At 40.5% G+C, this 27,956-nt stretch overlaps 2 protein-coding genes across 3 annotated transcripts in view; one reads left to right on the forward strand and one right to left on the reverse strand.

Annotated features, from left to right (window-relative positions):
• Positions 1-1,937: 1,937 nt before the first annotated feature.
• The window catches only part of LOC140948630 (NAD(P) transhydrogenase, mitochondrial-like), a 35,134-nt gene continuing 9,115 nt past the window's right edge, over positions 1,938-27,956 (forward strand). The window contains exons 1-10 of one of the 2 annotated variants that reach the window (XM_073397896.1): positions 1,938-1,996; positions 19,787-19,859; positions 20,559-20,623; positions 21,324-21,387; positions 22,278-22,534; positions 23,662-23,980; positions 24,601-24,753; positions 24,889-25,145; positions 25,906-26,203; positions 26,939-27,262. In XM_073397896.1, the coding sequence (XP_073253997.1) occupies positions 19,802-19,859; positions 20,559-20,623; positions 21,324-21,387; positions 22,278-22,534; positions 23,662-23,980; positions 24,601-24,753; positions 24,889-25,145; positions 25,906-26,203; positions 26,939-27,262 (1,795 nt within the window). In that variant the 5' untranslated portion in view covers positions 1,938-1,996; positions 19,787-19,801. Of the gene's footprint in view, positions 1,997-18,157; positions 18,274-19,786; positions 19,860-20,558; positions 20,624-21,323; positions 21,388-22,277; positions 22,535-23,661; positions 23,981-24,600; positions 24,754-24,888; positions 25,146-25,905; positions 26,204-26,938; positions 27,263-27,956 lie in introns of those variants that run through there. The other variant, XM_073397895.1, reaches the window with a different exon arrangement.
• On the reverse strand, positions 3,998-7,294 carry LOC140948633 (dapdiamide synthesis protein DdaC-like). The gene is made up of 3 exons (XM_073397899.1): positions 6,768-7,294; positions 6,051-6,257; positions 3,998-4,486 (listed from the first exon to the last, which is right to left on the reverse strand). The coding sequence occupies exons 1-3, from the start codon at positions 7,182-7,184 to the stop codon at positions 4,088-4,090; spliced, it is 1,023 nt and encodes a 340-aa protein (XP_073254000.1). The 5' UTR covers positions 7,185-7,294; the 3' UTR covers positions 3,998-4,087.

Here is a 27,956-nt window from a genome sequence, read left to right on the forward strand (position 1 = left end):
GGAAGATTTGCCTAGTCCCTAAGCCTCATTTTGCCGCGTGGCCAAAGCGTTTTGGGTCACGTGGTCCAAGCGAAAATAGGACGCGTTTCCTGTCCGTTCGCCTCGGATACGTCACCGACGTGAATTGACCGAGAGGGCCTGGGAAAACGCCGTACAGGGACCAGGCTCAGACCAGGCGACTAGACAAGTGCAAGATCACAAATGGAAACCAATTGCTAAACAGCAAAGTAAAGTGAAGTTTCATTCTTACAACAATCCTCGACAGGAACGCAATGTTTACTAGACAGGCTCTCTTGCCTGTGATTTAATATAATGCTCATTGCAGTCTCAGATGATTTTTTTACATTCAACAACGTGACCGCCTATTTTTTACTGAACTCAGCAAGTAAACTTACAGCAAAAGGGTGTTACAGCTCATATTGTATCCTGCAAACAAGGTCTTCAGTTGGTGGATATATATAAGTCACACGCGAGCGGCACCCGAAAGGAAGAGAGAGTGAGGAAGAAAGAAAGAAAGAAAGAAAGAAAGAAGATAGAAAGGCCTTGCCACTTTCCGACGCCGCGTGTTCTGTCGCTGCTGGCTTCGCTTGCCACTCGAAATGGAGCGCTTTACATCAGTGGTGAATCCCCCCTTGATAGCTGTCTTGATTCTCTGATTTACAGCAAAGTTTACATCCGCCTTAATTGACTTGAGACGAGTGTTGAACCAGTTTTGACAGGAGCCGATTTTGAATATTTAGCCATACAACCTCCCAACCTCGTTCCCAGGGTTCTCTCCTACCCGTCCCTACGGAGAACCTGGGAACGAGGTTGACAACCTCCATGTGCGCTCACAGGTGCGCCCACCTCCTGAAAGCGACCTCCTCCGATACGCGACCACAGATCCAAAAGACCAAATATTTTAAGTCATAGCTCTATTTATTAAAGACTCGCCTGTAAGCCACCGCGACCTTCATTGTAAGCGACCTCACTTTGTTCTCTTTGTTCACTGAATTTACTACACCACCCAGGGTATACAAACAACTTTCCTTGGACAACTTGCAATTGATAACTTAAAAGAAGTATATGTCTCAGAACCTCACTAACCTGCGATCAGGAGATTTTTTTTTCCTTTGGCGGGTAAAAAAATACGCCTGATACAATTGCTTGTCAATTCGTCTGTATCTTTTTTTTTTCCCAATCAAAAAAAAGTCGCCTGATCGCAGGTTAGTACCAACCACTTTGACTGTATTCAAGTTTGGCGGGTTTACACCCGGGTGATCAGGATCAGTGATTCGAGATCACACGGATCATGGTAAGCCATTTATATTAAGCAAAATAAAAGTGGTTATAATCTGCAGATCAAAGGAACCGGTTCATTTGATCTACCATGATCCACCTGATCTCGGATCACTGCACGTTTGTTGTTAGGCTTTTGTGCATTATGCTAGCATTTTTTCGAGCATTTTAGTGAGGCAAAAGCATTCAGCATTATTCGAGCATTTTAGTGGCATTTTCCTCGGAAAATTAATTTTTCCGAGAAAATAAAATAGAAATTAACTTTTTTCAGGAACCCATGCCCCATGAGCTCCTGCTTTTTTAAACAAAATGAAGACTAAAATTCACAAAAAAACCTAATATAGCTGTTTTTTTGGCTGTATTTATGAACTTGTGACGTTGTCGTTGTTACTTGCAACACTTGCACGTTTTTGTTAGTGTAAACTTTGAAATTAATTTAAAAAACCGTTCGTATAATGAGCATTATCTGAGCATTTTAGTGACTTTTTTGGGGAGACCGAGCATTTTAGTGGGAAAAATGGAGCATTAAGGTGGAGCATTTTACTAGGGAAGCAAAAGCATAATGTAAAAAATTTGTTGTTGCTTTCCTTTGCGACCTGGCCTTTTGAGGGATCGAGATTCTTTGCCCGGCCGCAGCTGGCCACGTTCGTTCTTTCCAAGGTTTTGGCTCGAGTACAAGAGTTAGGGAGGATCAAGCGGTCTGCAAAGACGGCTAGAAAGATAGGGAATTATTTCTCCAGTGTTAATACTTATATCGATTGTCGTTTGACCTTTCAGACAGTGAAGATAACTCTTCTAAAATGGCGTCCTTTTGTGACCTTTTGTACCTGCCGGCTTTTGCAAATTTAGTTCGATCGAATTAACAGGAAGCGACATATGATTAACGCTAGAAGAGGGTTATGTTATCGATAACAGCTGCGGTCCTTTTTCTCCTAGATTATATAACTAAGCAAGTATCATTTCTTATATAGCAAAATCGTGAATGTGTTTAAACCGGGCGACGTCCCAATCGAATGGACCGGACCGCGAATTTGAATGCGGAACTTCCGCGCATTGCGATGCCAATAAATCAGCTTCTATCTCGTCTTAACAAGCCAAATTGGTGTTAAGCTTTTGCTGTACATGTATTTTTATTAATCTATGGCCGTTAATAGGCAGTAACCTGTTTTTAAACTTTTTGTGGTATATTCCGATTGCGTGCCAGTATGGCTCTGATGATTGATCATCTCGTTGCACGCAAGTTTAATCGTCCGCGGAACAGAAATTGGTTCACATTGGGTTAATTGTAACTTCTTTTCTCCGGCTAAGACTTTTTCTATTTATATTTAATTATTGGGAAAACAGTTAATACGTTGCGTTGTTATATATTTTATACTACTACATGAGAAATTTCTGCAATTTGATTGGCTTAGAGCAGTGGTATTTCAGCTTAATTTGAAATACCTACAACTGAAAATTACAAACCTTTTGTGGGTAGTAGTATAAACAAATAATAGCATGATTTGTTCGTGATATTTGGCATAAATACCATTCGTGATATTTCAAAATTGTCCCAAATTTCACTCGCCTAACGGCTCGTGAAATTACGAATAACAATTTTGAAATATCACTGGTGGTATTTATGCCAAATATCACTACTATTCACGTTCCATCTGAATTGTAACAGTATCATCCCTGGGGATTAATTAATGATATGCAAATGAATTAAATTGCAAGTTCAGCTATCGGCTGTTTAAACAGGAAAAGTGCAGACTAATTGGAAGTTTTCACCTTAAACAAAAACCGATCTATTTTTAAAATTGCAAGACCGCAAAACCTTTCATATTCAAAATTCGGTTATCACCTCTCTTTAACTAACAACTTAATGAAATATATTTTCGCAAATAAATAGAACTAAATCGCAATTAAAAGGAGATGTGCATGCACGATAGGCGTTACTATGAATAAATGTCGTCCGGTAGTAAAATCACGAAAAATAGACTTAAGTCAAATAAACCATTATTAAGAAATTAAGTATTCTTTCAAGAGTCAACATTGACGTAAAATGTGTATAAAAGAGAACGAGCAATTAGCTTTGTTTGTTGAGGAACACTCTGTTGGCTTTTCTATGATTATTACCTAGCGAACACATAGCAAATGAAACAAAGGATAATAAAAATGGCACGAGCCCTTTTCCGGAGCTAAAACTTCTTTATGCAAATTCTGTATGAATTACTAAGAACAACGTCAACGCGAATATTTGAAAGCTATATACGAAATTCGAGGCAAATAGAGAATTCATGGAAAATCTCTCCTTACATGATGATTGGTCGATGACAAACAAAGAAACGAAAGAAAAAACCAAAGCGTTCAGACTCCTTTTTAAATTGTTGAACTTTGAACAAAATTTCAATGTTTTAATCGTTTGATTGTTGAAAGGAGCCAAATAACAAAAAAGACTCTTTTTTGGTAGTCTGACTTTCTTATTCAGCCGTTCTCTGAGCAGACAGAGCAATTTCTTTTAGGGTAGATAACTGAATCTTCACGTCAATCTTTTCTTAAGTGCAGAGCTTGCTTGCACGCTATAAAGCACGTTTCGTCGATGTAAGGTGAAGAATATAATAGGTCATTTCCGAGTTCCCATGGGCCTCTGTTTCAAAATGAGGGTAGGTGCTCAGCCTTTGATATGGAAATCATTTTTCACTCTCATGCAAATAAAACTCATTTCCACAAGAAAGGTTGTGCACCTAGCCTCATTTTCAAAGTGAGGGTTTTTGGAACTCGGAAGTGGCATATTAATCTCGCATTGGGCTTCCAAATATATATTCTATCACTTGGTCATATAGAGCAAAATCTTTCTGTCCCCTTCAAATCCAAGCCTTCCATGCAGTACAGACAAGTTGTCGAGCACCAAGAGGTCTCCCTTTCTCCACTTGAACCCTACTGCGCATGACCAGGCAGTGGCGAGTAAGTGCTGTATTACTGCGGGCTCGATATCGCTTCCATCACCATAAAACGAGTGGCCTCGACATTTATTATCTGGGATCTTGTCTCCCCCTTGGCCTAGCCGGTAATAGGAACAATGGTGTGTCGTAGCTTGATTGAACCAAGTTTTCTTTCTAGTGACTGGGTGATATATAAAGGCAGGCCTGTTTTGCCATATGTACAAATCACCGCTTGGGTCCCAGGTGAAATTCCTGCCTTGCTCTTTCGCTAGGGTTTCCACAACCTATGAGACATTTATAAAAAGGAAATGAAAATTAAAGAGGCCGCGTGACGGCTATTCATTTTTTCAATATTTTCAATAACGAGTGACCCTTGTTCGCTATGGAACTCAACGTTATTGAAGAAACTTCTTGTAACTAACAAAATCACAGCTAAATGTAAAACAAATGATTTTATCTTCCAAGCATTGTTTCCAGCACTACAAATAACAAACGTAAAGTTTGAAAAACTGTTAGGCTAACGAGTTTTCAAAAACCACAATTCCAATCCGATTTAATCTTCTTCAAAGTTTGTCTATCTGTGCCTTCTTATGTATTTTCTTTGTTATTTAAACCTTCTTCTAATGTTTTGAGCAGTTATTTTTATGTTTCACTCAATTTGGCAGCATTTACAAATGTTTGAATTTTGATAAATTTCGTGACATGGCTCTTTTACCACTGTGGATTCTGCATTTATTTGATTGAATTCTGGATTCTATTTGGTTCTTATAGCTAATCTAGTCAGTTTCAGGACTGTATGTAAGTACGCTTCAGTGATTAGCAGCGCCTTGAGGGCATTCGCGAACTTTTAGGTGCGTGAGAGAGGCTATCGCAAACTCTGCTTTCTGTTGTCTTCTTATTTTTTTCAACTTTATTCAAGTATTCCTCGCATCACACTTCAGTACAATAAATAATATTCTTATAAAAAACAAATTATAGTTTCATACATAATGCAAACAGTGAAAGACAGCTTACAAACTAAGAAACGTTAAACAAACAGGTTACAATAACCAGCATGTCGCTTCCAAGGCCATTTTAGGTAACTCCTGTAACTATAGAGGTAAAGCTATCAATGTTTCAGTGCGAAATTATCCATAATATCCTGCGCACTAAAAGTTTATTGTTTCAAATGAAAAAAGAAGACTCTCCATTCTGCCCCTATTGTCCAGTGGATCACACCTTTGAACATCTTTTCACTGAATGCACGCAAGCCACTTCGTTCTGAAAAGAGTTTTTAGACTGGGCCTGATGGGTGGTGAACTCAAGAATCTCTCTCTCAAAAGACGAAATTATTCTTGGCATTATTAATCAAGATTCTACCTTCTGTTTAGTTTAGCCCTCAGTCATTTAGTCATAATAGGAATTAAAGTATTTCCTTCATGTTAATGCTCTAAACAGCAAAGTTGACATCTTTAACAAATTGTCCCCCTTGTTCGTGAGAAGACTGATAAGAGTAGAAAAATACATTTCTTGTACGTCCGGCCGTGAAATGGAATTTAAAACATTATACTACTACATTGGAAATTTCTGCAATTTGATTGGCTTAGAGTAGTGGTATTTCAACTTAATTTGAAATACCTACATGTGAAAATTACAAACCTTTTGCAGGTAGTAGTATAAAAAAATAATAGCATGATTTGTACGTAATATTTGGCATAAATACCACTCGTGATATTTCAAGATTGTCTCAAATTTCACTCGCCTGACGGCTCGTGAAATTACGTATAACAATTTTGAAATATCACTAGTGGTATTTATGCCAAATATCACTACAAATCATGTTATTACCTATACAAATATATCGTCTACCTCTCTGTTGTCAGTGTAAAAAGAGTGCTGCCAGTTCATGTATTCTGCGTTGGATTTATCAGGCAAATAGCACACGTATCGCAGCTGTTTCTCTTCAAATCTCTTCACTATGTCAGGATCCAGTGAAGAGAGAAGGTCACTATTTTTGACCAGCGGTGTTTCACCTCCGCAGCCATCAGCGGGTTCTTTGACACAAAAGAAGAAAACCTGGGGTGGAGATGGAGAGCAAAACATTTTACCGAAGAAACAAATGTAGATGTAGATTTTATTATTTAGTTTTATTTTCTCTCTATTTTTACGTGGAGACATAATTGCGGGCGACAAGAGGAGCCCGCAATCCTAATCTCTAGGTTGTTATTACGCATGCGTCGCATGTATACCTTCGTTTGGACTTCCACTAAGAATGAATGGAATACACAGAACGCAATTTGATCACTCGCATTTGAACTATCCATCACTCGCAATCTGATCACGCACGTTTTGACAATCTATCAAGCGCAACTTATGCAAATCACAACGTTTGAGCAAAGGCGTTTTGACCTTCGATCGTTTTCGCCCGTACTCCGTAACCTTTGGTTATTACTGAGTACTAGTTAACAATTATTATTATTATTTTTATTTTGTTATTTAATAATTATTATTTCCGAGTATTGTACATTTAGATGATAGATGATTATTTAGGTAACTTCAACTGCCTTGAATGTTAGTATAGCTTACCTTGGATGGGTATACACTACTGTATGACAATTCATTGTGTGGATCTATCGATATCTCATCTGGATCGTTGCTAGAGATGTATGTTCCTATATTCGTGTCCATTCTTTGGCGAAAAAAGGCCCCTCCCCAATAAGTCAAGGCTTTCCCTGGAATTTCCCGCGCAATGATAGAGAAGTCCTCCTCAGTTTGGGCTGGGAGATTGCGAAATAAAATAGCGGGATGCTGTATGAGATTTTCTTCCACATATTCCATACATTTTGCCGTCAGCTGAGCAAGTGAGGATTGCTGGGGATTGGTAATGAGCACGCCATGGGGGAATGATTCTCTTGGCTCTGCAAGGAATTCTGGGAATCCTTCCCCGGTTGAACCTGCCATGGATGGTCGGCCTTTTATTCTTGACTTAAATTTTGTAAGCATTTCTTCTCTTGGTAGCGGTTTGAAAGTATCTGTTGAAAACAAGTTTGTGGTCTTATTACGAACTAAATGTGCTCTTGGCAGGGAGAAACGGAACGTAGGAAATCTGGACAAAGATGATTGGATCCACGAGAGACGAACTGGAGCTAGAGCTGTCATGGTCAGTCTTTTGAACCTAAAAACAAATTAAAATCAGTAGGTTACGCTTTTTGTTTTCTCTTTGAAATCATCCTAGGAACAACACAAGACCAATCCACTAAGAAAAATTCTGTACAGCGTTGACACATTGCACGAAAAAAAAAATTCTTGGCTTTTATAAGTTAAGTCATATATTTTTTCTCCCCTTTTTGCAGTCGAAGAATATTTTTCTTTAGGTAAATTAGGAACATATAATCTACTGTTTTCTTTTCTATCACCTTACGTTTTTCACGTTATTTGGATTGTAAAATTCGATCGACTATAGTCAATAGAGTTGTTTTCGGGAGAAGAAAGGCGTTTATATGTGATCCTCGTGACTCTGTGACAACTGACTTTATTTGAAAATGAAATTTCCTTTCCGTCACAGTATTTGACTGGAAACAAATTCTTCCTGGCTTTTTTGCAAGCTTCCCTGACATTCCTGCAACCCTGCAAATACTAAACCAAATGTCGTGACATGTTACCTGTTAACATTTCATTGTTAGTGTTCATAAATTTATATGAAATATGAGCATATCATTTTTGCGACATAGAATGTTTACATTTTTTAATTTTACAGCCTAGCCAAGTCAAGTGTACCCCCCAATATTCCATTAATGAACTTATTATTCGAAAGTTGAATTCTTGGTTTTCACTCACGAGAGAAAGCAGAAATAAAAATACAGAAAGTGTAGAATCTGGGAAATGAAAGAAGATAAATATATGAGGAACTCATAAAGATTAAAGTAATATTTATTCCAAGACAAGGAATGTTTAGATAGCAAAATCTCTAAAAATCCGTAATGTTTTTAACCCACATAAGAGCTTTCCCGGCCGCCAGCTAAATGCTGCGTCAGGCAAAAGTCTGGAAATTCAAGCGCCCTGTATCGCAAAACAAAGAAACCTTTTGAACCGAAAATTTGTTTGTTTAAAGGTTTTAAGGTGCTCTAGTATCACATGAAAGTAGAAACTCAGAAGAAGCGATAGTTTCTTAGTTTGAATTTTGGTAACGTCATGTGAAAACCATGAATAAATCCCTGGAATCCGTCAGTCGTTGCCGGGCATGCCGTAGCCTGTTACAAATTCAAATCTGCATTCGTAATGAGGGGGGTGAATAGGTGAACGGATCGGCTGATTTTGAAAATATTTTTGCCCGGATTTCGGATTCAAAGCGAGATTTTAACGGATTCCCGGATCCTGCAATTTCAGCGGATTGCAGATTCATCCATTTTTTGGGCCCGGATTTTGGACTTTGCGGGTAATAAAAGTATTTTTGCCCGGATTTCGGATTCAGGCAAAATTTTAGCGGCGGATTTGGTCAATAAATCAATAAATCATAATGTATCGGCGGATTTGCATACCCCTATTCACCCCCCTCCGTAATGAACAGTACATTTTTTACGATAACTTTTCTGTATTTTGCATGGACAAAATCGATTCGGAGACATTTACATCGTATTAAGGCGTGTGAATTTCCTTCTCATTTAAATACGCATGCAGGAAGGCGGAGATGAATCTGAAATCTACTTTCGAATAATGGAATGTTGACCTGGCTTGATTTTCAACTATATTTTGAGAACATTTGTGTGAATATCTCGAAGGAAGATATACCACACCTTCCTTATCGTCAAAAATACCCGTGACATGACCGTCCTTTTAAAGTAAAAACATTAACCACAAGGGACTTCAAAGGACCGCAAACGAATATGCCGAAGAACGTAGGAACTATAAAGACCTGATCTTTATTTTCTGTTCTTGCTCCCCCAAAAAAACGTGGTATGGCGTGATTCTGTGAGTGTTAAGAGTTCTAGGTCAGGGCTAAAATCAGAGTGCGCGGATATTTTTCATCAGAGCCTGATCTCTGGTTGTTACGCCATACTGACGAGCCCCAAAGAGGGCGAAACAGCTGTTAATTTTCACGTAATACGATCAGCATTGCAGTATTCTGCTTGCAGAATTTAATATGTCTACGTCCTTTTAACTTATTTCTCGGCAGACAAACCCTGTGTAATCGTTCGGTTCGTGCAGCGATCTACATTTTCAGCCAGCTTTGGCAGCTTTGAGTCCTTCATGGTTCGCTGTATCACAGCGAGCCTTTTCCTAAGGTTTGAATTGATGTGATAGAGCTAGCCAAGTTGAAGAGTAAAGAAGTAGACTTACCTTTCCTATTTAAAGATACCTTAAGTGACTGTCGATGGATTGAGTATTGGTTAAGAAACGCTTTAGCGCTTCCGTTGGTCTCTATACAGTGTATTACAGTTCTTCCGTGATGTGCGATTTGATCATGAACATGTATTCAAGCCTACAGGCGCGGCGGCCAAGCTGAACCTCCCTAATCACTGATGGTGTAGTTCACAGTAGTTCAAGTGTATCAAAGTTGTAGACAGGCTATTAGTGGTAGAAATATCTAACATGCATTTCGGAAATACAACGATATTTTCTTGAATATTTTTCTTGAAACAAAACCAGCCCATCCGCGGCTGATACAACAACGACACAGCTGGCAATGCAAGATACGACAGAGGGTGAATTAGAAAAGAATCTTTATATTATGTCTCTTTTTGATCTGTACACTTAAAAATGATAGAGTTTATAAAACAACGCACTAAAGAAGAAACGTAGAACGAAAGAAGAATAACTAGATTATTTACTTGAAAAGAAGTTTTTTTTTAATGATCCATACCACAACACAACAGCTAACTAAGGCTTAGTTAGCTGTTGCGTTGTGGTCTGGATGTTATACCTCCGGTATATTACGTTATTTGGTGATCGAAACATATTCAACACAAGAAAACTGCCGAGAAAGTTGACGAAGTTAACGTTTTACGACGTTTTCGCGGGATCTAGTTGTCACAAATTTCGCGGATTTTCCAAAGTTCCAGAAAGACTTAATCTCTTTTTGATACTCCTTGTGGTTGGTTGAAAGAGAAACTTATCTTCACAGCCGTTTGTACCGTGGATCCAGAACTTTCAGTATCCTACATTAATTCTCTCGGGTCGATCTGAGTTTTCCTAGCCCCAAGCCTAGCCCGCACGGCTTCTTCCCTGGCCTTCTCGGTCAATGCATTTCGGTGACGTATAACTTATGGCGTCAGATCGGGGACAAAATTTCGTGGCCTTGGAAACACTTCTTCCCTTCGAAAATTGTTCTTCGAGTCATTGTCTGTTGTCTTCGTTGTAGTATCAGGTGAAGAAGAAAGGAGACTTCGAGTAAACACAAGCTAGCAGGAGGTTTATTCAAGATGGCCGATCTCAAACCCAGCATGCAATGCAAGCATAATCCTACATTCCCCCCTCTCCCCCCTAAAGGGAAAGCTATGTAAATACAACAAACGAACAACAAACGAACAAATCAAAATGTTCATGTGAATCACTGAGGCACACACAGTTCAATGTTCAACTAAAGATTCAGGCATTCTGGAGGCCTCACAGTTCTTCCTGATCGAGTTGTCAGGACTGCAGGGCTTGGACTTCGTGGAGGTACGCACTCTTCCAGTGTTGTTCCGAGGGTAGCTACTGGCACAGCTGTCTGTGGTGATGGGGGCACCTGCAGAGTCTGAGGCCTTTGCGGAGTGCTGGGCACTGGCAATACAGGGGTGACAAGTACTGGCGAGGCAGGGTTGACATCACCAGCTGGCATAGCTGAGTGTTGTTCGGTCTCAGCGGGTTTGGCTGCAGCTACTAAGGCAGAGCGGTTTCTTCGGAGTGTGCCCCTTTCTGTAGTGACAAGGTAAGATCGGGGTTTCTCAGTTTTTTCTGTCACCAGGCCATACCGAACTTGATCTCTTATCCAAACTCGGTCACCTGGTTCAAGTGTTGGCAGTTCCTTTGCTTTATGACGCTTGTCAAAGTTGCGCTGTTGGTTCAACCGATACGAGCTTTCCTTTTCTTCTACCAACTGGCGGTCTTTTATCTGCACATTAGGGTACAAGTTGGCTGGATGAGTTGGTAGCTGCGTTTGCAGACGGCGTTCCATCAGTAGTTCACTGGCTGAGTAGCCATTCTGTAGAGGAGTTGACCTGTAAGTCAAGAGGGCACTGAAGATGTCTTCGTTTTTTCTCAGCATGGACTTTGCTGTGCGAACGGCTCTTTCGACTTCGCCGTTCGCCTGGGGGAATTTGGGTGAACTAGTAACATGTGTGAAATGGTATGCTGCTGCAAACTGTTAAAAGGCCTCTGTACCATACTGTGGCCCGTTGTCTGACATTATGACATCTGGAATGCCATGTGTGGCGAAAACCTCCTTGAGTGCTTTTGTGACTGAATGTGAAGTCTCATCAGAGAGTTCCTTGATGTCAAACCACCTTGAGTAATAGTCAACCACGATGATGTATTTTCTTCCTTGAAAATCATACAGGTCTGTTGCAACCCTCTCCCACACTGGGAAGGACGAGGGCATAAGTGGTTCTCTGGGCGTTGGTTGTTCCTTGGCACATGTGTGGCATCGGGTGATCAACTCACCGATTTGTGTGGAGAGTCCTGGCCACCATACGGAAGTGCGTGCCCTGGATCTACAATTAGTCAGACCTAGGTGACCAGTATAAATGCAGTCGAGGATTTGTAGTCGCATAGTCCTTGGAATTAGTATACGATCATCATATAGGAGAAGGTCATCAACAATCGTGAGGTGGCTTCTGTTTTCCCAATATGTGCGTAGTAACGGCTGGTGAGGCATATAAGGGGGCCATCCTTGAAGGCAATACGATCTTAAAAGGGAGCATTCTTCGTCTGTCTTCTGTGCATCTCTTATCTGCGGTAGTCGGTTTGGCGTGGCAGGGAGACAGGAAGTTGTCCGAGTTGAGAGGGCCTCTACTTCTTCAACAAGTAGCTTATCTTCTAGCCCTGGCAGGGCGACAGGAGCACGTGAGAGTGTATCTGCGGTGACTTGATGTTTTCCTGGTACATATTGAACTTGATAGGCGGAAACGAAGGTACGGGGCGGGAGGCATCTTTGAGAGCTCCGATGAATTCAGGAGTAAAGTAAGCGGTTTGTGATCTGTTTCTAGGGTGAAAGGGATGCCGAGCACGTTATCAGAGAACGTCTCACTAGCCCACGTTGTCGCGAGGGCTTCTTTTTCAATTACGGCATAACGACTCTCTGTCACTGAGAGATCTTGACGCGTAACACACTGGACGGCGCTGTCCATCATCCTGAACTTGAAATAATACCGCACCAAGTCCTGTGTTGGAAGCATCTGCTGAAATGATCGTTGGGCGGTTTGTATTGTAATGCGCCAGGACTGTCGGTGACACTAACGCTTGCTTGATCTGCTCAAAGACTTTTTGCTGGGGTTCACCCCAAACCCAAACACTGTCTTTGCGTAATAATTGACGAAGGGGGTCGTACTGAGGTCAGCCACGTGGGGAATAAATTTCCCAAGATGGTTTACCATCCCCATGAATCGCTGTATCCTGGCGACATCTGAAGGGACTGGGAATTGGGTCACAGCAGTGGTCTTCTGTGAGTATGCTTGGAGTCCAGAGCTATCAATGATGTGAGCGAGGAATCGAATTGAAGATCGTGAAAACTCACATTTGTCATTAAGGGTCAACCCAGCTTCTTACAGGCGGTGAAGAACAGCTCGTACGCGTCCATCATTTTCTGACTCGTCAACCCCGTGAATGAGGACATCATCCATCTGACAGAGTGTCCCTTCCAAGCCCTCAAGTATCTTGGACATAGTGCGTTGGAAGATCTCTGGTGCAGAGCTGATACCAAATGGTAGTCTGTTAAAACAAAAACGTCCAAATGGTGAGACAAAGGTTGTGAGTAATTTAGATTCGTCTTCCAGGGGAATCTGCCAAAACCCACTATTGGCGTCGAGTTTGGAGAAGATCTTACTGTCTCCCAGTTTAGCGAGGTCCTCATCTACTGAAGGCATTGGGTGTATCTCACGCTGGACTGCTTTGTTAAGGTGAGTCAGGTCAACACAGATACGCACACTGCCATTTGGTTTAAGGACAGGGACGATACCTGCACACCATTCAGTTGGCTCTGTTACAGGCGAGATCACTACTTGCTGAAGCATTGTTTCTAATGACTTTTTACCTTTGGAATCAGTGGATGGGGGATCTTTCTTGGATTGTAGAGACAGAAAGGAATAGCATCAGGGCGAGGTGTGCATGGCATTCATGTCTTCAGCTTTCCCATTCCGCTGAAGAGCGCTGGGAATTCGGCTTTGAAATCTGTTGGTCCCGTGTTCACCTCTTCAACATCTTTGTCAGCACGTCTTATGAGCCCTAGTTCAACACAGGCTCTCCTGCTGAGTAATGAACATTTCTGATTATGCACCACATATATAGGCTCGGTTAACTTTCATTGTCTATACTTTAGTGTCGCATAGAACAGACCTTTCACAGGCAGTTGAGTGTTTCCTGACTAACGTAATCAACTTCGTTTTGAGTCGCTACCCCACGGACTACGGTTCGATTCTGTTTTCTTACTTCGGCTTGTCTGCTCATGCGAGCAGGCTTATGTCGTCGTTGCGTCATTTTTATGTTTTCGTGTCGTCGGGTCTTCCTTTCGTCGACTGCGCTACATACTTGGGTAGGCACCTGATGTATGTACTGACTTTACTTGCATAAGTTAAACCTCCCTTTTTTTTCTTGGTACCTTGTTACTCTGTTACCTAGCCTGAATTTCATCCGATTACTTCGAGTCGTTATTACTCCCTCAGGAACGTCTGAATCGACCGGCCGTTAATGCCGTCCAGTGACGTCACTTCTCCTTGACCTTTGCTTTAATTCAGGCAAAAAGTAAAACACGATTTTCAAGTGGCAAACCGAATACAGAATTGCTTTATTGTTTTTCGATCGTAATTCATGTTTAACGTTTCAAACTATCAACTGCATGCGGTACAACTCTGAACCGGTACGTGGTACTTTTTAATAAAACTCGGTCCCAATCACGCAATGGAATAAACACACACGGAACACTTAGTTCAAAAATACAATGATTTGCTTTAATTGAAAAGAAGCTATTTGGTCCTTAACGAAGAAAAAAAAAAGGAAACAAGAAAGAAAAGCTAACAGAATCATTACACTTGACGGTGAAAATAGCAAGAAGGTCGAATTATAACATTAATTGATCTCAGAAAACTTCGCGAAAACAAATCACCGGCCGCCGAAACCACAAAGCGGCTCTAAATGAAAAACCTACCGACTCTCCACAATGATTCTTCATTGGCAGTTCAATTTAGCATTTCAGTTTCGAAGACAAGGGCAATTTTCCTGTTTAAGATAAAGATTAAGAACTACAAGAAAGAATGTCAGGGATGCGATCCGCTGAATATCAAGTGACATTCCCCCTAAAATTTTTCATAATTATAGATAATTATGCGAATGTTTAGACAATCAACCAATCGAAATTACTACCCGGTTTTCGGGTAGTGAGTGACGTCACTGGACGGCATTAACGGCCGGTCGATTCAGACGTTACCGGGGGAGTAATAACGACTCGAAGTAATCGGATGAAATTCAGGCTATCTGTTACCCCGTTACCCTTTTGGCTTGTTACTCTGTTACCTTGTTACTCTGTTACCTTATTGCCCTGTCCCTTTGTTACCCTGTTACCCTCTTCCCTGGTTCCCTTGTTACTCTGTTGTCAATTTTTTTAATTTTAGTGTATTTTTGCATGACAAATCAAAATTTTTTTTCCCGTATAGACGCGTTTTTTTTAGGGGGAGTAAGTTCGTGCTTGAATGGTTTGCATTACAAATCGGTCTTCGTTCAGAGTAATTATTGGCAATCAGCTTTCGTCGGTAAATTTTTCCTCTTATGGGTTCTTGTTGACGGAAATCAAACAAAAGTTTCCTTTTTTGAGAACAGCGCTTGGACCATGACGAAGGCTCTCTGTCTCAATCCAAAATGACAGGTTAAGCCTGTTATAGTTTCCTTTGGCTTTCATACTTTTATCACTTTTATGATTTTCCAAAAAATCGTAAATGTGATTCAGAAGTTTACGAAAACGGAATATTTTCCGATATCTCTCTCTCCGTCACAATTTTCAAATCTAACCGAAATTTCTCGGCCATATATTGGTGTTAGCGTGATTTTACTTCACCCGTGAAATAGGTACCCACAGTAGTAGAATACTACGCTCTCTTATGCACTAATTCCATTGTCTTTTTTGTTTACTTGTAGCTATTTTGCACTAGTAGTTATTATCTGTCTCATGGTTCAAGTAAAATCACTCTAAACAAAGAACCCTTAATGCTTTTCCAGAAAGCATTACTTATTTCCTCTATTTTTTTCGCAAATTTGTTACAGTCTAAAGATTGTTCATTTTGCTATATTTAGTGTGGCGTGTTTACCGTTGCCAATGCCTTTAAAAAAGGCCAGTAAGTTTGTACTAATGAGTTTGGAATAAATAAAGCATTTTTTTTTATGAATTTGTCTTTTGTGCCACTCTCACTTTACCCTTCCATAAACTGTTCTGAACCTCTCGGTGGAACTCCCATATCAAAGGGACGGGAATGCCTGCTGCAAAATTGTAACTAAGCCTGGGAGCAAGCTCTCCGGGGCTCTGTGGCGGCGGGGCAGGAAAAGGAAGGAGAGCATACAACTACTACGTCTCTGGAATTTGAATTCCACCTCCAATTCCCCTGTGGCTCCCCCTCGACTGAGCTGTCAGATTTCCGCCAATCAGCGCGAATGTAAGCAAACATTGAAAAACATGTGCCAGGGGTGATGATGTCATTACTAATGTCATCTTTGCCAATCAGCATTTCGCATCGAGTTCTTCGATGCAGATATTCAAACTCCAGGGACGTGGTTGAAAACTCTCCTTCTTTATCCCGCCCCTCCGCAAGAGCGCCCCGGAGAAGTTGTTCGCAGGCTATTACAATGTATAACTAAACCCCTAAAATAGGAGACCGATCCGGCGTGGCTGAGGCTATATTTGACCCCTAACGGAGATACTGAATACTCCAACACAGTATGACGGCGTTTGGTTTTTGTTTATAGAGTCTGTTTTTCTTTTTACCCACAACCCTAAGCTAGGCCTTGACAGATAAAAATATTGGGTTTCCGTCCCGAACAGCCTAAATGAGACGACAATTTCACTGAGAGTGAGGTCCAGGCCCCTTCACTCGATCCACAACTGTAGTGGAAGATTTGCCTAGTCCCTAAGCCTCATTTTGCCGTTCGGCCAAAGCGTTTCGGGTCACGTGGTCCAAGCGAAAATGTGAGGCGTTTCCTGCCCGTTCGCCTCGGGTACGTCACCGACGTGAATTGACCGAGGGGGACTGGGAAAACACCTTACAGGGGACTAGGCGACTAGGAAAGTGCAAGATCACAACTAGAAACCAATTGGTAAAAAGGAAAGTAGAGTGAAGTTTCTTTTCTTACAACAATCCTCGACAGGAACACAATGTTTACTCAAAACTTTTTAATTTTGGAGAATCTCTCTTGCCTGTGATTTGATATCATGATGTTCATTGCAGTCTCAGATGATTTTTTACACTCAACAACGTGATCGCCTATTTTTGTTACTGAACTCAGCAGGTAAACTTACAGGAAGAGGGTGTAACAGCTGATATTGTTTCCTGCAACAAGGTCTTCAGTTGGTGGATAGATATCGTCGCTGTAACGTGAAAAGTCACGCGCGAGCAGCACACGAAAGGAAGCGAGAGCGAGGAAGGGGGATAGAGAGGCCTTGCCACTTTCCGACACTCGCGTGTTCTTACGCGGCTGGCTTCGCTTGCCACTCGAGATGGAACCGCTTGCTGGCAGGCAGCTGAAGTTGTAGCCAGGGGAAACACTTTGCGACGTCACCCTGGAAATGACATGTCGGGAAATGATGGTTGTTTTCTCAAGCTTATAATGTACAGCCCTATAACCCTGCGATCAGCAATTGCAGGTTTTATTTTTTTTAGAAGAGAAGGAAAGACATATAGCCTCCCACGCAGACGTTCTCGAGATAAGACTTCTATAGGGAGGGCATGATCGCAGGTTACTGGTCCGAGATATGGACACATTCTGAAAGTGAAGAATGATCATCGCAGTAAATTTTCCAATTTAAGCAATTGGAAAGAAGAAGCCTGAAAAAAAAATCAGGGCTTCATTCTTTGATTGACATATGGACACATTCTTTGATTGGCATATTATCATATTTGTGCATCAGAGCACTTCCCTTTTTTACATCAAAGGTGAATCCCCGCTTGACAGCTGTCTTGATTCTCTGATTGACGGCAAGGTTCAGATCCGCCTTAAGACAAGTGTTGAACCAGTTTCGAATATTTAGCCATACAACCTCCACGTGCACCCACCCCTTGAGAAGCGACCTCCTCCGATACGCGACCACAAATCCAAAAGACCAAAATATTTTAAGTCATAGCTCTATTTATTAGAGACTGTCCTGTAAGCGACCGCAACCTTTTGTAAGCGACCACTTTTTGGGCTGACGGTTTTATAATTTTCGGAGAGCTTGCTAGCAGGCTATAATTTCCCATTTCTCTTTGCTCACTGAATTTACTGCACCACCCAGGGTTTACAAATAACTTGCCTTGGACTACTTGATAACTTGTGTCAGAACCTCACTAACCTGCGATCAGGCGATTTTTTTTGCTTTTTGGCGGGGAAAAAAAATACGCCTGATCCAATTGTTTGTCAGTTCGTTTGCATCTGTTTTTTTTTTTCCGCAAAAAAACAAAACAAAAAAAAGACAATACATTATTGGGTGGTTCGACTGTATTCAAGTTTGGCGGGTTTACACCCAAGGGAATTATCTGTAACTTTATGATTGGCTAAATTGTACATTGCTCGTTTGTTGTTGCTTGGCTTTTCGACCTGGCCTTTTGAGGGATCGAGCTTCTCTGCCCGGCCGAAGCCAGCCGTGTCGGTTCTTTCAGAAGGTTTGAGCTTGAGAATACAAGAGTTAGGGAGGATCAAGCGGTCTTCAAAGACGGCTAGAAAGGTAGGGAATCGTTCTTTAGTGTTAATACTTTTATCGATTGTCGTTTAACTTTTCTGACAGTGAAGATATCTCTTCTAAAATGGCGCCCTTTTTGTACCTGCAGGCTTGTGCAAATTTAGTTCGGTCGAATTAACAGGAAGCGATGCACGATTAACGCTAGAAGAGCGTTAGGTTATCGAGAACAGCTAAGGTCCTTTTTCTCCTGGATTATATAACTAAGCAAGTATCATTTCCTATATAGGACAATTGTGCATGTGTTTAAACCGGGCGACGTCCCAATCGAATGGAAAAGACCGCGAATGAATATGAATGCAGAACTTCCGCGAAGTGCGATGCCAATAAATCAGCTCCTACCTCGTCTTAAGATGCCAAATTGGTGTTAAGCTTTTGCTGTACATGTATTTTTATTAATGTATGACCGTTAATAGGCAGGAACCTATTTTTCAACTTTTCGTGGTATATTCCGATTGCGTGCCAGTATGGCTCTGATGATTGAGCTAGCCAAGGAGAGGTGTAAAATATGTTGTACTAAGTTGTGGATTGTAAACACGTGCAATTGCCAAGACGCTTTAGAAAACACGAAATCATCTCGATGCACGTAAGTTTAATCGTCTGTGGAACAGAAATTGGTTCACTTTGGGTTAATTGTAACTCATTTTCTCCGGCTGAAGCATTGTTCCAAAACTTATTCTATTTATATTGAACTATTGGCAAAGCAGATAATACTTTGCGTTGTTATATATTTAATTACTCAACTGCAAAAAAACACACGTTGCTTTGTTTAACAGTTTCATAGTGACCAAAGGTATGTTTTAGTGCATGTTGAGTTGTGTTAAAACTGCACATTGGAGAAGATGAATGCACATGTATTGTCAGTGTAAATTTCATTTGCAGATTTTATTTTGGAAAACAATAGATATTGTAAACATTTCTTTCTTATTTGGAGAAAACATGTACAACTTCCTTTCTTAAAAATGAATTTAAAAAGCTAGAAGATTTTTTGTGTGTCAACCTTTTTTCATTTTCTTTTAATTATTTGGCCTGTTGGAAATCTGATTTATTTCCCCACCCCTGACACACCTCCAAATTTTGTTTTCTTTTGTACAGTCATGTACAATACAGAGACGTAGCTAAGGAAAAGCTTAGCAAGCCTTTTTATAAATCAACCCAGCTTTTCTACTCTACCGCACCTTCAAAATTACTCCCTACCAGTAGCCTGCTCTTACCTGCATCCCTGACAAGGGTACCAGATTATGGCTCAGACAATAGTTATAGTGAGTAAGGACAATGTCTTTGCAAGTGCTGATCTTTGGTGATCATTAATGTTACTTCCAAGACCTTTTTGTTTGTTCAGGCATTTATATTTCAATAATAGATTAGAAGACCGTTGATTTTGGCATTAAGATTGGAAAGACACATTCTCGAGCGGAAAGAAAATAATATACAGTTGTAGCTTTGGTGCCGGTCATTAAGTTACCACAATACTTGTGTTACCTGTATTTGTCTTCTACTCAGATCCTGCACTGAAATGTTCCTGAGAGCTGGCCTTAGTGTGGCCAGAAGATTCCATGGACAGTCGTTAGCTGGTACGTAAATTTTATGGAAGAGCATATTCATGCATATATGGTAGTGAAAGTAATCTGGGCAAAGTGTCTCTGTGAAGGTTTTATTAAGTAAAACAAGAGAGCTCACTCAAAGAAACAGGGTTGCCGTTTCCACTCCTACAGCTTGTGCCCTCATAATTATTTTTTGTTTTGGCAGTGCCTCAAATACTTAAGCTTGTGCCTTAAAATTTCCTGGTTATGGTACACTGTAGTTGTGCACTAACCAGAACCACAACCTCTTCAAGTCTATCCAGAAACATGCCAGGTATATTTTTTTACACAAAATTTGTCTCTGACATCCCAGATTAAATGTTATTTTGTGTAACAGTGAAAGGCAAAAACTGCAGAGGAGGTTCATTTGAACAGTAAACACCACCTTATTTCTGCAATGATCCTGTTACCATACATAAATTGTTTCCATGATAGTGTCAATTTACTAGTCTACTTTGATAAGAATCGTTTTCATTTTTCCTTTCATTTTTGATAAGTCCAGCAAGGTTTAAGTAAATACAACAACTGTAATTTGCTCAAGAAAGCATTGGTTTATGGTCAAACATGCAGTAGTTAAATAATGTCATCATGCAAATGACCTATTAGGTTGGCTGTTACGGGTAAGTTACACAAGAAGCCTTTTGTAGAATCCCCTAAATAATGCCTAAAAATTATTTGACTGTTTTCCAGGAACCAAGAGTGTATTAGGTAGCTATGGAAGAATCACTTGTTCACCAAAGTGTTCCACTTTCAAGGTACTGTCAACTTATTTACTAAGAGTTTAAGTGAGTTATTCTAAAGATATTTTTTATTTAATTGTAGGGGTGACTATTGGGGAAATGTTAACTATTGCATTGCAATAGGCAATAGGGATATTGCGATAGTATGGTGATAGTGGAGGTTCTATTGCAATAGTATTGCGATAGTTTTCGGGAATATCTGTTTTCACTTAATGCCTTATACTTTAAGAAATAACTAAGAGTGGTAGTCATACAATACACGTACTATGCGATTCGAGATTCAAGACGTTAAAACATTCTAGGTGCAGTAGGACGGTAGATTGTTTTCAGTTTCTTTTTTACTGTTATTGTGACCTTAAGAATTAAAGATGGGTAAAACAGGTGCCTTTATTTTCCACAAAAGTCAAAATGTTAGAAGTACAGAAACTATCGAAATTATTGATAGTTCGCTACACTATCGCGATTGTTATTAATGTTTCATTTTTGCTATTGACCTATCTCCATCACAGCGTTAATATCGCGATTAATTGATACTTCGATGGATTGTTACAGCCTTATTTCATTGTTAGTAATATTACACTATACACAATTAATCATAAGCAGAATGGTCAGGAATTGCTCTGTTGCCTTGATATAGAGGATACTGCATGATGTGTTGAATAACTCTCAGTTAGAGAACTGCAGTGTGTTAATTTTTGTCAATTTTTGTCTTAAGGATCCTCATTTCTACCCTAAACTTCTGGCTGGAACAGTAAGATTTTGTGCCAATGAGGCTAAAGGTAACCAACCCTGTCCTGGCTAAATAGTTATGTTTGATTTTCAATTACATTTGCATTTGTGTGTTGGCTTGCAGTTTAGTCTGCCATATTAAGACAGAATCCATCAGGAAATTGAGTAATCTTAATTTTCAGTGACAAAATCCGTGTACCAGAATAATTTAAACAAATTATATCGCATTCTTTTTTTTACTTTCTTCAAGCGCTATAGATATAATGTTATCTGTAATAACACCAAAGACTATTTGTCATCAGAGCCTAAGAAAGTAAACATCAAATTTCAAAAGAATTGTGAAAACACAGGTAAAATTCTGAAAATTTCATGTGTAAGATGTCATTTTGTGAAATTTGACACTTATTTTCTTGGGCTTTCATAAGAAATTTTCTTTGGTGTTATAAAATACAGATAACTAATTACATCTATAGCCCTTGATGTGATGTTGTTTTTAATTATTCTGGTACAAGGTTTTTGTCTACTGAAAATTAAAATTACTCGATTTCCTAATGGATTCCATAAGTTATAGAACTCCATATGAGTCCGAAGAATTGAAGTAGTGGGTATATACATGTATTTTCTAGCCTATGTCGCAAAAGCAATCTACAGGTTTTAACCCTGGCTTGTTACCTCTGTGAAGCTTCACCAAGATCCTTGTTCTGGATTCCCAATAGACTCAAAAAATACCAGAGGTGTATTTTGAATTTCCCCCCAATCTGTTTGGCCAGTCAAACATGTGTGGTACACAGTTGTGGACCTAGAACAAGGATGTTGGGGCTGGCTCACAGATGGAATTAGCTAGAGGTTAAGTTTCATCTGTGGTGCGGGTTAATATTTTCTGGATCCACTCATTATGACTGATATTTTTTTGTCTTGTACTTTGATGTAATTAACACAGATAAATCTGAACCAGAGACATTGACCGGTGTGCCATATGATAAGCTTACAATTGGTGTTCCAAAAGAAATTCATGAAGGAGAGCGACGAGTTGCCCTTTCCCCTGAAGCTGCTAAGCAGCTGACGAAAGAAGGATTTAAAGTCGTTGTCGAAGCAGGGGCTGGAGCAGGAGCCAAGTTTCTTGATTCTGACTACATTGCAGCTGGAGCTGAAGTGAAGACAGTAAAAGATGCTTTAGGATCAGATATTGTCTTCAAGGTGAGTGTGGAAACAAACAGTGTCATTGATTCATGCTCATTAAGTTGTAGCCCATACTCATCTCTTTAGCACGGTTGTCGCAAAAAGCTGGCAGCTGGCAAGAAGACAAACTGTAAAGAGTGGGAAATTCAGCCACCAACATCAACAAAAAATCTTCCTACTTAGTTAATGACTTCCTGAAAACCCTTCTCTTGCCTTAATTTTAAGTGTGATTTTGGGATGTTTTGTGCAGATGTAGGAATGTCAGCCATTAAGGTCAACAGTAAACAGACCCACTTTGTAACATGAAAAAGCCTGACTAAGATTTTGTTGTTGGAATCATAATTTTTCATTATAACATGAGTTTCATTAACAGTGTTGTACAATTTTCTTTGAACCCTGCTCTAGTGTTAATTTGTAGGGATATTCGGAGTAGTATAGGCTTATAGAGTCTGCTTTTACCCTCCTCGCAGCTGGTATCACATTCAGGCATTTCACTGGGGGTGTCTTGAAAACAAAGACTGCTAAGACGCCCTAAAGACCCCCCACTGAATGACTCTGACCTTTATTGATTAGGGTTAGGAAACGGAGTTAATCAGGTTCCACTTAAGTCATTATACCGGACAAACTGACCTGAAAGTTGATTAACTCAGTTTCCCAACCCCAATCAATAAAATTGAGAGTCATACAGTGAGGGGTATTTGGGGGTCTAAGCTGAGTTTGATAAATTTTATTAAACTCAGCTCAGTTTTACATGACATAAAGGTTAAATTTACATAGGCATCTAAACACAGTACAACTAAGAAATACAAGGAAAATGGTGACAACAAAATGGAAAGCGAGTTGGGATCATCCAAATAGCAAAGGCTAATCTTGTGGATGACCCCCTGAGTCTTAGCGGCCTTTGTTTTCAAGACACCCTTTGACTGGTTGTATTAACAGACTAAGATTAAACTGTGAAGAAGATTCAGTAATACCTTGGGTGTTGTTTTTGTTAATGATGGGGCTGTTTGACTTACAGTATAGGCCAAGCTTACATGTAAGCCAGAAAAAGTGGCCACAAAGATGAAGTTGTTGTACGTGTACAAGTTTGGCAGATAATTATATATGACTGAACATGTACCATGGTTTTTAATCATTCTATGCAGGTACGACCTCCTCAGAAAAACCAAGCCTCCGGTGTTCACGAGGCTGATCTCATGAAGGAAGGAGGCAAGCTGGTCAGTTTCCTGTACCCCGCCCAGAATAAAGACTTGTTAGATGTGTTAGCAAAGAGAAGAATCACAGCATTTGGGGTGGATTGCATTCCAAGGATAAGCCGTGCTCAATCGTTTGATGCTCTGAGCTCCATGGCCAATATTGCAGGCTACAAGGCTGTCATTGAAGCTGCTAATTTGTTTGGAAGATTCTTCACTGGACAAATTACTGGTGCAGGAAAAGTGCCGCCTGCAAAGATCCTTGTTATAGGTAGGGCAGGGAAAGAGAAGAGAAAATATATATTTTTGTCTCCCCCACCTAGTCTCCTTCTTTCGCCCTAGATCCTACCCTAAGGGTTACTATTCTACTTTCCCCAATCTTCCTCTGTCATCAAAGATGATGGCTACAGCAATACAAACACAAACAAGCAGCTTTTGCCTGCACCCCCCCCCCCCACCACTCCCCACAAAGATACGCATGCACTGCAGGCTAAGGATCTGTGAGATTTAATCCATGTTAATTTTCTCCATACTTAGCCATCCTCAATTCTTTCCAGTATATATCATTTCTAGCCCTGATTGTTCATGACTAAGGGCTAGGAGAAAAAGGAAATTGAGAATCAACCGAGGTTAAAAAATTTTAACCTAAATTAAATTTGGACTTGTAAAATACGTGTAAATGTGGTGACCCTGGTTACACTTTTTATCAGCCTTAAAAAAAATCTAGCCTCAAGTCTTTCACTCACGACAAGTCACTGCAAAATTGCTAACCTAAAAAGTCCTTGGAATGCAAATGTCAAACTGCGAAAGGGCCTCACATCTGCGCTGAGTATCCCCTGCATTCTGTTAACATTGTCATAATCCTGGTTGTTTCTTCTTGTTGAAATCCAGGTGGTGGAGTAGCTGGCTTATCAGCCATTGGTACAGCAAGGAACATGGGAGCTATTGTTCGTGGCTATGATGTAAGGCCAGCTGTAAAAGAACAAGTGCAGTCATTAGGTGGAGAGTTTCTGGAAGTTACTGGTATAAAAGAGTCTGGAGAAGGTTAGTGGTTTTTGTGCAATCACCCAAGATGTGAAGTCTTTAGTGGTTGCTGACGAGAATTGAAACCACAAGAGGTCTGTAGAAGTAGAGTAAGTGTTGTAAATGTTTCAATCTTTGTTTGCTTTTGTCTACCAGGCACTGGTGGTTATGCTAAGGAAATGTCTGACGAATACAAAAATGCTGAAGCTGCATTATTTGCCAAGCAGTGCAAGGAGGTTGACATCATAATCACGACTGCACTGATTCCAGGAAAACCGGCTCCAAAGCTGATAACAAAAGAGATGGTGGAATCAATGAAGCCCGGTTCAGTTATTGTGGACTTGGCGGCCGAGGCTGGTGGAAACTGTGAGGTCACCAAGCCTGGAGAACTGTATAATCACAATGGAGTTAATGTGAGTCAATTTCAGAGCAGTTACGAAGGGCTGGGGGACAGGAATTCCTCCTGGCCACTATGAGCTTCACCCTTGGCTGCATGTACTTTCATGAGGAAAAAAATGAAAATAGAACCAAAAGAAATTCCTAGCCGTTTATTTTCCCACCTTCTGATTGCATTTTCCTGGTAACTTGCTTTGGTGTAAGATATGTTATTCAAGTTGATTGGTACTTTTATTCCCCAAGGCATTTATTGTACTGTATGCATGTTAACTTCAGAGTTGCATTATAATGACCAAGCTTCATTTTGGAATAATTATTGTTGTAAACTTATAAAGTTTCACAATAATGAATTCCAACTGCAGTTTAATGAAATCAAAACAAACACTGTAGCACAATCAGCCATCAGTGCTTGCAAAGATGCCTGTTCACATAGAAGCGGTAAGGGTTTAAAAAGAAAGTCTGATGTAAACATGCATAAAGATTATTATTATGTGCCCGATGAGCCATTTTTAGGCCTGGGTGCAGCATGTTCTAGATTTTGAGTCAGTGGGAACAAGCAAAAAAAGGCAATGTAATAAAAAATGGGCAAGGACTCTCTCTCCCTCTTTTTCGCTCTCCCTTTTCTCTATGCTGGTCCGCAGTACAGGTGTATAGTATGTAACTGAGAACCTTGAGCACACAAGCTTGGGTGTGGCATGTGAACCCTTAACCATTTACTACAGCTGTAGATGGGACCTAACTTTCTGACAGTGAGACATTTTCTTTTTTAAATGATAGATTATTGGATACACCGATCTTCCCAGTCGTCTCCCAACTCAGTCTAGTACACTCTACGCCAACAACTTGACCAAATACCTGCTGTCATTTGGTGAGCGGGGCAAGAAAGAGTTTGTAATTGACCTAAAGGATGATGTTGTCCGTGGCTCTATTGTGCTTCAAGATGGCGAGATGATGTGGCCACCTCCAGCTATTGAAATGCCCCCTCCTCCCCCTTCAAAACCATCAGGACCTGTTGTCAAACCACCGGAACAGTCACCATTCAGTGCTGCAGCCTGGGAAACTGGGCTTACAACAGGTAGCAATCTTGGGATCATTATATATTTCTGGCAATCGGCCCGCCTACCCCTCCCCTAAGCTAACATTAACACTTACTTCTCGCTTAGGGCAAAATGTTGGCGTAGGGGAGGGGTTGGTGGGCAGTTTCCCAGAAAATTATAATGGTTCGAATCTTGTTTTTTAACCTAATAGTAATAACAATAATAGAAGTCAAGCACCTTCCTCAGAATCCTGGCTATTCCTAACAGCGTAATTGGACTCCTACACAAAACTAGGCTGTTGGGAACTGTCAGGATTCTGAAGAGGGTCCTTGACTTCTAAATACAGGTACCAGGAGTGTGGCCCCATGGGACCCTGGTCAGTAGGATCAAGTGGCGTAGGAGTGTTTCACTCCTTTGACTGCAAACTACTGATTTCAGGATTGTCCAAAATTGCAGATGAGACGTTGCCAGTGTAGTGTCAAGTTGCACCATGAGGCTCTTTTGGAGATGCTATGGCTCCTTATAGGTTATTACTGGGTTGCTCCAGTAACAGAGTCTAAATTCACCTCCCAAAAGGGTTTCAAAGTGCAGTCCAACACAATACTGACTCATGGTCATCACAACTGTTAACCCTTTAAGCTCTGAGAGTGATCAGCATCAAATTTCTCCTTGTAATATCAATGCTTTGTAAAACAGAGTGGTCATGAGAATTACAGACATGATCACACGAGGAATTTGCTTGATATTTATTAAGTCTTGTGTTTCCATTCCAGGTGGTTTAGGCTCTCTGCTTGGCCTGGGAATTGTGTCACCAAATCCTGCCTTTGCTACCATGGTAACCACCTTCTCTTTAGCTGGTGTGATTGGATACAAGGTTGTGTGGGGTGTGACCCCTGCCCTTCATTCACCACTCATGTCTGTAACAAATGCCATATCTGGCATCACTGCCGCAGGGGGGTTGGTGTTGATGGGAGGAGGGATGCTCCCTAATGACACTGCCACCTCTTTAGCTGCCCTAGCGACTCTTGTTTCGTCTATCAACATCACCGGTGGATTTATCATAACGAAAAGAATGTTGGATATGTTTAGAAGACCAGGTAATTTACAGTACCTTGGTATCCTAAGTTCTTTTTTTTTTACAGTCAGGAGTTTCAATAGAAATTGAAGTGGCCAGCTAGCCTGAATTTCCTCTGATTGCTTCGAGTTGTTTTCTCCTCTCAGCAACCATTACTGAGGGAGTAATAACGACTCGAAATAATTAGATGAAACTCGGCTAGTAGCCAGCAGGTTTGAAAAAAGTTACCGAATGCACCAAAACAGGCTTTTGGTCCCCTTCTTCGAGAGGGGTCTTGGGGCGTGCACCCCTAGAAAATGTAGAAAATTTCAATGCCCTAAAGTGCAATTTCCAGCGTTCAGGGCCCAGTTGTTTGAACGCCGGTTAGTGCTAACCCGGGGTTAAATTTTAACCCGGGTTTCTTTTTCTTTTCATCAAAAGCACTCTCGAATAATTTTCTCTGTTCTTTTTAGAGTATCCAATCATCAAATTGTAGGCGAAGAGAATTAAACTGAATTTGATTTTTAAGCCCTCATATCTGAGTTCAAATTTCGCACTAACCCTGGGTTATCTTAAGCCAGCTTCGAACAACCCGGCCCAGGGCGCTAAATTGAGTACAAAAGATAATGTATTTTCGATCAGTTTGGACAAGAAATGCTCTGTAAGTCCCAAACTTTTTAAAATATTTTAAATCTGAAGCAAAAAGTCTGTGTAGGTCCAGCAAATTCAATCTTAAT

Source organism: Porites lutea, chromosome 9, assembly GCF_958299795.1.
Source record: "Porites lutea chromosome 9, jaPorLute2.1, whole genome shotgun sequence".
Lineage (NCBI taxonomy): Eukaryota > Metazoa > Cnidaria > Anthozoa > Scleractinia > Poritidae > Porites > Porites lutea.

What these genes read in the sequence shown, in the direction of transcription:
- LOC140948633 (XM_073397899.1), bottom strand. Translation starts at nt 7,184, where the DNA reads ATGCTTACAAAATTTAAGTCAAGAATAAAAGGCCGACCATCCATGGCA. An exon ending in GTAGTGTATACCCATCCAAG is followed by an intron (nt 6,258 to 6,767) that starts GTAAGCTATACT and finishes TCTCCACCCCAG; the next exon opens with GTTTTCTTCTTTTGTGTCAA. An exon ending in TTTACACTGACAACAGAGAG is followed by an intron (nt 4,487 to 6,050) that starts GTAGACGATATA and finishes AATGTCTCATAG; the next exon opens with GTTGTGGAAACCCTAGCGAA.